Below are 12,123 nucleotides of genomic sequence, written 5' to 3' on the forward strand. Positions count from 1 at the left end.
TGGACCTTGCATCTGAACAGAGGACCAAAGAGATTCTACGATGCTGCTGTAACAGTTGGACACAATCTGTACTCCTTTGGAGGGTACTGTGACCCGAATGACAGGGACCAGATTTATGTGCACATCTTCAACACAGTGTCTTTGCGTTGGATTCAGTTGCCTCCTGTGACAACTGGAAGAGAAGAACTTCCCCCTGAGGTTCCTTCCAACTGTGCACTACACACGGCTGTGCTCATAGAAGATACTGTCTACCTCTGGGGGGGTGTAGCGAATTTTCGTGTAAGGGAGGCCATGTTCATTTACGATTCGGGGCAGGAATCCAACATTGTTTATGGATATGATGTTGACACTCACAGATGGTTAAGGCCCAGTGTTTCTGGGACAGTTCCAGAGGGGAGGAGGAGCCACTCAGCCTGTGTCTTGGGGAAGGTCATGTATGTCTATGGAGGATACAACCTGCAGACTGGATATATTACTGACATCTGCAAGTTGGACACCACCACAATGGTCTGGTCTTTAATTGACACCACAGGCACTCCATCATCTGCTTCATTTTCTCACTCTGTCACCGTCATCGGGACAAAGATGTTTGTATTTGGGGGCTACCCGAACCTCAGAGTGTTTGACTCAGAGACCAACTGCTGGCTGAGCAGTTCTGCACAGATTATTCCAGAAGGACACCGTAGTCACTCAGCCTTTACCTACAATGGAGAGCTGTACATATTTGGTGGCTACACTAGTCATTTGAAGCAGAATTTCAACGATCTGTGGAAATGTAATCCAGAGACCTTCTCCTGGAAGAAGGTTGAGCCCAAGGGGAAAGGACCGGATCCAACGTGCTATATGTCCTGTTGCATGGTGGGAGATCGTATCATCCTCTTCAGAGGATACAGAGACAAACCCAGTGTCCTGTTCATCTTAGACTTGAGTCCTAGTCTTAAGACATTATGCAAGCTAGCAGTTATTCAGTACGATCTGGAGCAGTCAGAACTCCCACACAACATCAGGTGGGAACTGGCAGCCTTAACCGAGAACGACCTCAGCCAGCTCTAATGGAGAATATGGGTGAAGAACTATTCTTCTCATTTTCCTTTACTTGGAGAACGGGAGAAGAAACCTATAAAGCATGGGTGCTTAAGATTTGTGTGATGACAACATTTTAAAATATAAAAAATATTTAAGAATATACGCATTGTCACATTTTAACTCTTTCTGTGCCAAATGCCAAAATGGCTCCAAGGTTCATGTGCCACCCATGATTTTTGATTTTTTTTTTGCATTTTTTTTAAATGAAAAAAAAAAGAAAAAAAGAAAAAATCTATACAAAAAACACAAAAGACGTCAAAGACGTCATTGGCACTGAATGAAAATGTATCGTAGCACAACATATTGTGACACCACTAGGGAGGGTAAATCTTTTTTCTTTTATCTCTTGGGGAGGTTCATTGATTTTTCTTTTACAGTCATGGAGAGGGTCGTGGCATTTTATATCAGGGCACATACATTTTCTCCAGGGGTATCCTTCAGGGGCGTCAATTGGGTATGGCAGGGGTATGCAGCTGCCATACCCTGGGTCCAGGGGGGGGAAATAAAAGTTACTTTTAAATATAAATCCATGAATGTCTCTTTGTCTATCTGTTCTGGTTATTATGTTCTTAAATTACAGTAAAATAACTACAAATGCAAAATTTAACAAAATGGTCACTTGACAAAATGGTATATTCCCAGGTCAGCTGCACTTGCATTATTGTTAATTGTGGCACGTTTACTAACATGCCAAGTTAAGCTGCACTTGAACAACCATTCCAGGCTGCCATATCCAGCCCCAAAAAAACGTAGAAACGGGGGAAAAATTGAATGTACTTCTTAAAATAAATGTACTGTATCATGCCTGTTGCTAAGGTATGGCAACATGACTGGTGTCTTGCGCGCGAAGGAACCAGTCATGTTGCCATACCTTAGCTATAACTGAACTGACACCACTGGTATCCTTCTTTAAAAAACGACCTGTCTTGGGTTTTTTGCACATATCAACAATACATCATAACAGGTTTCATGGAAAGTGCCGTATATTTCATGTCTGAAACTACAGCAAAACCTAACCTGTAGCCAAATGCATTATGATTAACGAACCATAAACAGTGTGCTTACACCTCCACATGCTGTGTGTTGTTGTTGTTGTTGTTGTGTGCAGGTGCTGCACGACCACATCGGCTTCAGGTACGAGGTTCTGGAGGTCATCGGGAAAGGCTCCTTTGGTCAGGTGCTGAAGTGTCGGGATCATAAGACCAACGAGATGGTTGCCATCAAGATGATACGCAATAAAAAGAGGTATGTGTCTATGAATTCCCTGAAGAGAGAGTGGGTGTGTCGCACCCGAAATCCACGCTATTACCTTCAGCTGTGTTTATCTGTCAAAATGGCTGCTATGAAAAGGTTTTATTGGCGCAGTTGGTGATTGGAACTTGGAAGCCGGGGGGACTTTGCATTATATCAGTGTCAGGCGGAAACCTTGTATGTTCAAAACGGTTGCTTTTCAGAAAGTGGAAAAAGTATTTCAATGGATCCAATATAGTTATTATTTAGTCAAGTCACAATCTCTTGTTAATACCTTTTACCACTTTCACTTTCACAAACACAAGTAGATCTACAGGCTCACTATAATGGTCCAAGGACCCGCCAGGGTGACAACGCTTGAAGGTGTTTCAGGGGATTTTCATAATAACCAGTAAGACGCCTAAAGGCGACAAGGGCGAGGTCGCGCCATGTCTTGGCCATCTGGCCAGTTATATCGGAGCAGTTACCCATATATGGAGACCCCTGATACCCATATATATGGAGATCCATGTACTGTACATGGAGAGACCCCAAACATGCTTACTCAGTTATTTGTTATGTGAAAGTCCTATGACGTCTATGACATCTGACATCATACCGGTACATACAATCTCTTTCATGCCCATATATGGAGATCCCTGTCTGTGGAACCAGCCACACAGATATGGGCTGTCTTTGCCATGTGTCTTCGCCATATATGGATTCTGTTAGTGTGGTATGTGGCTGATGTGGATATATGGGCATTTCCATATGAAGTCCTGTTAGATATGGGCTTAATAGTGATAACAGGATCTCCATACTGTATATGGGCATAAAAGGGATTCTGCTAGTGTGGTTCCCCTGATATCACAGCGATGTCAGAGCGTGATGTCAGAACGTCAAACCCATAGACCATAAAAAACCTTGGATGGAGACAAGAGACAAGATTTCTCATACTAAACTGCAACCTATCGCTGTCGCCATAATACATTTTATTTTTAATGCACTTTTCATTCAAAGAATCTCAGAGTGCTACATACATTGCAAAGCAAAATTACATAATCAACAATAAGATAACATTTAGTAAGTACATAATCAATAATCAAAATAATATATAACATTAGCAAGGTTTTACAAGCGCAGAAACAAACAATGAAAAAATACAAAATAGCTGATAATTTAGCACAAAAAGGCCTTCCTGGATAAAAAGGTTTTTAGGCCTGTTTTAAAGAAGTCTAGGGTCTGTGGTGCTCTCTATGGGAAGGTCCATTTGGTTCCACTTAGACGCTCTCAGAGTTAGATTAGCTCTGAGGATTTTACAGCGTGTGACTGCTACCTGACGGAGTTTACAGCGTGTGACTGCTACCTGACGGAGTTTACAGCGTGTGACTGCTACCTGACGGAGTTTACAGCGTGTGACTGCTACCTGACGGAGTTTACAGCGTGTGACTGCTACCTGACGGAGTTTACAGCGTGTGACTGCTACCTGACGACGGTCACATAAGACCGCGACTAGCCGTTTGCGTGCTAACATGGGGCTACTCCGACCCCGTCCTGGGATTTTCACACATGCCTCACATGTGATCGTTTTTCATTGTTTATGCCAGAACGGTGAGATCCTGATTTAGATGGATAGAAAGACAAGTTGGCACCTCGGGGTGTTGGCTTACCTGTCCTCTTCCCTCCCACGTTTTATGACAGTATATCGATTATCGATATCTTTTTTTAAATAATTGATTAAATCGATTGGTTCAATCAACTGTTGCACCCTTAACTCTCATCCGCCTCTCACTGTCTTGAGATCTTGTTTCTCACAGGAAAATATGTCTCATCATCACTAGTCCCTAGGCATACATCGTATTTTTAGCATGAACGTGTCAGTGTAATGTTTCCTGTCAGAGCGCATCACCATCAAGAATTTTGATTTGGACGTTTTTACTGCTACATGACTGCAGCGTAACACGGAGGTCCCGATGCAAACACCACATGTTGTTGAACGCGTCAATCCAACAGATTCATGACAAACATAAGTCACCTCAGCGGGGCAAAGTGGGACCATTCTATAGATCATCATGACAAGATAACGCTGGCAGCGTCGCATTGGAGCAGTATTATTTATTATATTATTTATTATTTCTGGAAGAACAGGACTCCTACAGTACAGTATATCTGTTATTAGAAATACTGTATGTTAGGGCATTCACGAATAGTGATTTTTAGTATTCAAATTATTCGACCTCAAAGTATTCGAATAGTCGAATATTCGACAGGACTGGTCAAACTGTCAAATATTAAGTCAGCAAGAGGCAAACATTGTGAAAATAGCCGATCTACATGCTCACAACGCCTCGCGTTGCGATGCGTTGTGAGCATGTAGATCTGCTATTTTCACAATATTTATCTGCGGAACCGAGTTTAAATGTAATACATACAATTCTAAGTGCTTGTCAGGGTGGGGGTCCCCAGTTTAAATATGTTTATTTTGGGGGTCATGGCCTAAAAAGGTTTGAGAAGCCCTGGTATAGAGCATTAACAAATTCATCCACCAGGGGCATTGACAACTCATTCTTATGACTTCCTATCTAGCCAAGCTTTATAAACTATATATTTTTTAAAGAGAAAACAATAAAAAAATAATAATAATAAGCGAATATTCGACTTCGGTGAACAACGTCCAATAGTGACTTTGATATTCAAATATTCGAATATTCTAATATTTGGTGAATGCCCTAGTATGAAGTATGTGTACGTATGTATATTATAAGTACCGTTTACCATTTATAGAAGGTTTAAATGGTACCTGACATGCAGCTCGGCAAATAAAAGCTGGTGAATTGATCCCACGGAGGACGATATCACGATAAACGAAATCTCCACGATACGATTATCGTGAGTGTTTTTTTATCACGATAAACGGTATTAAAGGAGTAGTTCACCCCCAAAATGACTTTTTTTCTATTGATTACTCATGCCATGGAGAGTAGAGTTCAATAATATTTTTAGTTTTTTGTCACATTCCTAAGACATAAATGTGATAACAATAAATGTACCCCCATTCATTTCGGATGGTGACCCGTTTCGAAACGGGTCACCATCAGGAATCAATGGGGGTAAATTTACTCAAATCAAATTTTTGTCTTAGGAATGTGACAAAAACCAAAAAATACTATTGAACTCTACTCTCCATGGCATGAGTAATCAATGGGAAAAAAGTCATTTTGGGGGTGAACTACTCCTTTAAGGCATATCGTCCCATCTATAATATTGTCTTATTTATTCCGCCTGCAGGTTTCATCACCAAGCCCTTGTGGAGCTGAAGATTCTAGACGCGGTGAAGAGGAAAGACAAGGACAACCTGCACAACGTCATCCACATGAAAGAGTACTTCTACTTCCGCAACCACCTCTGCATCTCCTTCGAGCTCCTCGGGTGAGAGTACACACACACTGTTATGAAAAAGCAAAGTCTGACACAAAGTAACTACTAATGAAGTTGATATATAATTGCAGTGGTGTAAAGTAACTAAGTACATTTACTTAAAGCTATACTGTGTAAGATGCTCAACTAGTGGTCATTAGCCCTATAGCAAACCGCGGTCGCGTCCGCGTCTTTCGGCCGTTTTTCGTACCTTCACACCCCGCGTCTGCCTCCACCTCGCCGAGAGCTATCTTTAGAGGGGTCCCTGGTTCCTGTGCGTTCAGGCATTCCGGAGAAACGGACTCCTTCCCCCTGCCTGGTAGGCGAGATTACCTTTTAAGTATAGAGACACATGGGCGACTACAAATATGGCGACCCCACTTCAAGATGCGCTGTGATTGGCCGGCAGTGTATAACCCTCGCTGTGATTGGCCGGTAGTGTGATGACGTAATTTTGCCGCGAAACCCGCCCCTGTCACGGCTAAGTAGAAAACATATAAAGAGAAGGCTTCAGAAGCTGAAAATAACGGAGTGGGGGTTCTAAAACTTTAGCGATTTAACAGTTAGGACAATTTTAAGATTTGTTTTATAAAAAAGGTTACATGGTATAACTTTAAGTACTGTACTTAAGTAAGATTATGAGGTATTTGTACTTTACTGGAGTATTTCCAATTTCCAATCATTTCGCTTCTACTCCACTACATCTCAGATACACATATTGTACTCCACTACATTTATTTGAAAGCTTTAGCTGTAGATTTTGATTATTATTACAAAACATACATTAAAGGTATAAGTGATTTCACTTAAGTTTCAGTTTCGGTCCCCACTTGACCATGATTGGAGGAAGGCCCCACTCTCCTGATTGGAGGAAAACCTGTCAGCCAACAGTTTTGGTGGAGCAACTGAAACTGCTTTTTCCTCCTCGCAGGGGATAAGGCTGAAGTCCAAATATGGACCAAACACTCTAGTAAATAGTACTACTATCAGAACATAGACCTATTTTGTTATTATTTGAATTAAATTAAATCACTTACCTCACCTTTAACCACTTCAGCCCTATATAAATTTAGTCTATTTGAAAATAGCCGATCTACAATAGGGCTGCAACGGTTAATCGATTAATCGTAATCAAATCGATTGTTCAATCAGTTGCCAACTAATTTAGTAATCGTAATCGAATCGGTAACTAATCGTTGGAATTTGTCTTAATATCGTGCAGAAATATAGGGTCAAGAACAAAGACTATGACTCGAATATTTATTTTTAAATTACCCATTTGAAAAGAGTACTGTTACCCTTTAGCCTGACAAATGCATAGCTATTCTTTAATCAGTATGCAGTCAGAAAAATGTATTTATTTTTTGTCTTTTAGTAGCAAACTAATCGGCAGCTGTGCAAAATGTAATAAATTATGTATTTTTGAATGAATTATTCATCTTTAATGTCTTTTTTGTTAGTTGAAAAATGAAGAATTGTAGTATTATTGTATGTGAGTAAACCTACTTACCTTGTTACTGTCTAACACTGATGCTCGGTGATCTCACCTGGTAGAGGACTCCATACACTCATTTTAAGTGATTGCTGCAAGCCGCAAGCTCGTAAACACAGTGTGTTTACGATGCTGTTCCACTTCATGGTACCGGCTTCAACTCCACTGCACTTGACCCGGCTTGTTTTTGTTTTCCGCCGTTTCCACACAGCTGTGTGTGATACGCAATATTTCACTTCCGTATACATTAGAGGGTTAAGCGCTTTATGAATAAAACGTATTATTAACACAGTTAAGCAACTGAGTTGAAAAGGCATCTTCTGATTGTTTCCCTGTACACAAAGCAATGCAGTCTCTCTGGGAAAAAACATTGCATGTTACTCAAGGCAAATTCTGCACAGGAAAGAAACGGAAGGAGTTGTTTTGTACACACCGGAGATCACGGAGGTTCCCATAGAAATGAATGGAATAAACAAACGTATAATCAGAACACACAGCTGGGTGGAAACGAGGCGTGCTGCGAAAGCTGAGCATTGTATCCGAATCCGAATGCATCCGAATGCTTTTAAATTGTGAAATTAATCGATTATGAGCAACTGCATGGCCTATTTCTCACCTTGGCCTGTACAGGCAAGATAGAGATTGTTTCCAGACAGTACAGTCGCTGTTGTTTTCTTTAGCCAGTGGTTCTCAAAGTGTGATCCAGGACCCTCATCCTTGGGGTTTCAGTGAGTCCACAGCAAAATAAGGAACAGTTTAACCCCATTTAGCCCTTTGTTTAGCCCTATTTTCAGAAGTGTTCAAAAATGGCCAAATTAGCTACTGTACAAGCTCTATTTTCCCTATTTATTTCTGCCCATATGACGTACACAACAATATGAAAGTGGTTAACTTCATCACATGTTATTTCACCGGATGAAGTTAGCCCAATGAGAGTATATTAGATAGAAGAATTCTTTGGGTCATAGCTTTCACTCTCTCCACTGTTATCTCCCCACGGACACCGCCTACATTACAGACAGTTACAGCTAATGCAACAACAAAATGCTCCCTGGCACGATATCTTTTCAAATGGGGGTCCATGTGGTCTATATTCATTTGGGGGTCATTTGCAGTAAAGTTCATTTTACTGTTATTTTACTGTATTTAACAACATAATAACCAGCACAGATAGACAAAGAGACATTCATGGATTTATATTTAAAAGTAACTTTTATGTTCCCCCCTGGACCCAGGGTATGGCAGCTGCATACCCCTGCCATACCCAATTGACGCACCTGACTATCTGCAGTGGAAAACACAGTAGCTGGTACCAGCAGCCAGGACAGAGTGGAGTCGAGGCCAGTACCCCATAGCGGAAAAGCAGCATATTGCTTTCATGCCTCCATATCTGGCAGAAGGGGACAGAAGATAGTTTTGTGTGGCAGACTCCTTCAATGACCTTTTAGAGGACGACTTGGGACCAGCACCTTGTCTTGTGTTACCGTCACTGAATCCCTTAGTTAATGCCTTGATTATGGCCCTATCTCTTTACCCTGCTTGCTTCATAGTGTGAAGGCTCCCGTTACACCGCCCAAAGAAGATTATGCTTATTACCGAGTAGCAAGAAATAGCAGGATGGCACATCCCCTCTGCATTCTATCTGTCCCCGCAGAAATCACCCAGCCACCCGGATTGTTTCCACTTTCCAGGGTATGAGCTTAACAGTTCAGAGTTTATGGTTCCAGCGCCCAACTATTTTAATTTAGTATGTGTCAGTCGCAACTGTAGACTAACATCATATTTAGCATGGTCTGTTTATTCACGGAGGAGGAATGAATACATCTTTTTATACAGGGAATCCTGCCTGAAAATAGCAGACCTTCAAGCTCAAGCTGTGTGTCACATACTGTACAGGAGCAAGTTTAAAACGCTTTGCGCCACGTTTCGAGCTTGTAGATGTGCTCATTTTGATCCTTTTGTGTAACACTGTATTTTCAAGTAGGGCTTTCATTTACGGAAAAAACACAAAAAGTTCAAACCATATCGTCACTGTCGGGCAGAAACCTTGTATCTCCAAGTCTCAAATGTGTACATCTTTTGGTAAAGCAAAGCCCTGCTTCATCATACAGCCGAAAACAGACGATCTACAAGCACACAACGCCTCACGATGCGAGGCGTTGTGTGCTTGTAGATCGGCTGTTTTCACTAGTTTAGTACATTTTATAGATGATAAATACAAAACGAACGGTTTTGAACATACAAGGTTTGCACCCGACAACGACGATATACAGTACAGTGTTGGACAAACTACCCCAGTACTTGACACAAAGTACCCCAGTACTTGACACAAAGTACCCCAGTACTTGACACAAAGTACCTCAGTCAAATAATATGACTCCACTACAAGTGAAAGTTGCTCTGTCAAATTTGGACTGGAGTTAAATACCCCATTTGAACCCCTATAAAAAGATCTACAGCTACTTTACAAAAAAAGTACCACTCATAATTGTAATTATTATAAGTAAAATAATAACGGAAAGGCCTTTAGGCCAGTGCCAAAGCACTTCTCCCAGAGACATTTAAATTACAACGCACCAGTTTCAAAAGGTTGACCAAGAAGTCACTGGGTTCAACAAAACCTAAATAAATGAATAATAAACAACCCAAATGAGTGAATGAATGAATAGATTCATTATTCAATAAACTAGAGACCATCTTGCAATGAGATCACACCAGATCGGTGCAATGGAATACTGTATCACATGTGAGAAGTGAGTATGGTGAAACGGGTGAACTCTGCCAGATGTATCCTTAGATGGTCAACTTTATGGTAATATATATATATATATATATATATATACACACAGTATGTGTGTTCCTGAAATATTTAGTAGCAGGTTCACCCATGAGAGGGGTGATACCTTTAACAAAACAAAATATGTTAAATCCTTGAGCTCTGGGTGAATACTGAGGAAGATCAATGTCTGACAGTACTGATATACTGTACCAATTTCAGGATGTCATTATTTAATTTTTTTCATTAAGTAGTGGTCAAATAGTTGACCATCTCTTTTTAATCTGTTTACATGTCAAAATTTCCACGAATCATTTTGTTGAATTACCAGTATCTGTGGACTCAAGCGGCATTGTTCGAACCACGTATTCGTCTCCTACTACTTACCTGTAACGTTTCATGACTGCGTCTTTCACGGTTATAGAGGGTATGCGCGTAACATCATCATCATACCCGGAAGTTATGCGGGAACGCCTACTGAGTGGCAAAAGAAAACAGCCCATACATCCAAACAGAAAAGTCCTATCTGATTGCATTAAACTACGTTAAACTCCCTTTGCCACTCACGCCACACGATTTGCCACTCGATTCAGTGACTTCAGTTCAGAAAAAGCTAAGGTATGGCGCGTGCGTGCAAGACACCAGTCTTGTTGCCATACCTTAGCAACAGGCATGATACATTTATTTTAAGAAGTAAATTCTATTTTCCCCCAGTTTCTACAGTTTCTTGGGCTGGATATGGCAGCCTGGAATGGTTGTTCAAGTGCAGCTATGGCATGTTAGTAAACGTGACCATTTTGTAAAATTTTGCATTTGTAGTTATTTTACTGTAATTTAACAACATAATAACCAGAACAGATAGACAAAGAGACATTCATGGATTTATATTTAAAAGTAACTTTTATTTTCCCCCCTGGACCCAGGGTATGGCAGCTGCATTCCCCTGCCATACCCAATTGACGCCCCTGACTCGATTTGCCATTCACTTCATGCACGCGCATACACTCTATAACGCTGTTGCGCACCACACAGAACTAACAAGGTGAACACCAGCCATATGCTGTCATGGCTGGTAATAATCTTTCTCGCAAATGGGACATGATTGTTTTTTCGTGTGACAAAAAGTGCTCTGTGTGATTGAACGCCCCTGCTTTGTGTGTTTGTTGACAGGGTGAACCTGTACGAGTTGATCAAGAAGAACAACTTCCAGGGCTTCAGCCTGGCTCTGATCCGACGCTTTGCCCACGCTCTTCTGAAGTGTCTTCAGATGCTGCACAGGGAGAAGATCATTCACTGTGACCTCAAGCCGGTATGGGCTCTTCTGTACTGATCCCTCCTTCTCCCAGGGTTAGATGTGCCAACGCAACCGGGCCAAGTCTCAGAACGGGCCTTTATGTTGAATCAAGGCTCCAGAATGACTTACCTCCAAAATATTTTCTTTCTATCGATTACTCACCCCATGGAAACTTGAGTTCAATAATATTTTTTAGTTTTTGTCGCATTCTGAAGCCAATAATTTGAGGAGACACTTTTGTAGACCCATCCGGAATCAACGGGGTGTGTTTATTATAATGAAGTAATTGGCTTAGGAATGCGACAAAAACAAAAAAAATATATATATTATTGAACTCAATGGATTGAGTAATCGATAGAAAAAAAGTCATTTTGGGGGTGAACCTTTAAGCCTGTTTGTCGTATGACAGTATCACACAGTGATATTTTGCATGTTTTTTCTAGACTTTTGACCATGTGCGCCTGTAATGGCGTGCTCAAAATAGGGATGCCAGGTTTAAACTGCTTAAAATGATGGAATGTACAATAGAACAATGATGATGCTAGGGCGCCCTTTAGGGAAGTCAATCAGCAGTACATACTATTATACCAACTTTACCCCTATGCTGTGAATGTACGGTGCAACAGCACCCCCTGGAGGAGCATATAAAGAAATCTTGTGTGGAATAAACGTTTTTACCTCTGTTTTGTGAACAGGAGAACATCCTGTTATCCCAGAGAGGGCCGGGGGGAAACATCAAAGTGGTGGACTTTGGTTCTAGCTGTTATGAACAGCAAAGGGGTGAGTGTTTAAGGATATCATAACTGTCTGGTGGAAACTGGAAACCTC

The 12,123-nt window shown here is 41.1% G+C and overlaps 1 protein-coding gene across 1 annotated transcript in view; it reads left to right on the forward strand.

Annotated features, from left to right (window-relative positions):
• The window catches only part of dyrk4 (dual-specificity tyrosine-(Y)-phosphorylation regulated kinase 4), a gene marked incomplete at its 5' end in the record, with an annotated part of 71,884 nt that overhangs the window by 53,281 nt on the left and 6,480 nt on the right, over positions 1–12,123 (forward strand). Inside the window, 4 exons of the mRNA XM_080736382.1 lie at positions 2,195–2,331; positions 5,605–5,745; positions 11,172–11,310; positions 11,991–12,075. Coding sequence (XP_080592508.1) covers positions 2,195–2,331; positions 5,605–5,745; positions 11,172–11,310; positions 11,991–12,075 — 502 coding nt within the window. The remainder of the gene's footprint in view (positions 1–2,194; positions 2,332–5,604; positions 5,746–11,171; positions 11,311–11,990; positions 12,076–12,123) is intronic.

This window comes from Nannobrachium achirus (genome assembly GCF_963921795.1).
Source record: "Nannobrachium achirus genome assembly, chromosome: 11".
Lineage (NCBI taxonomy): Eukaryota > Metazoa > Chordata > Actinopteri > Myctophiformes > Myctophidae > Nannobrachium > Nannobrachium achirus.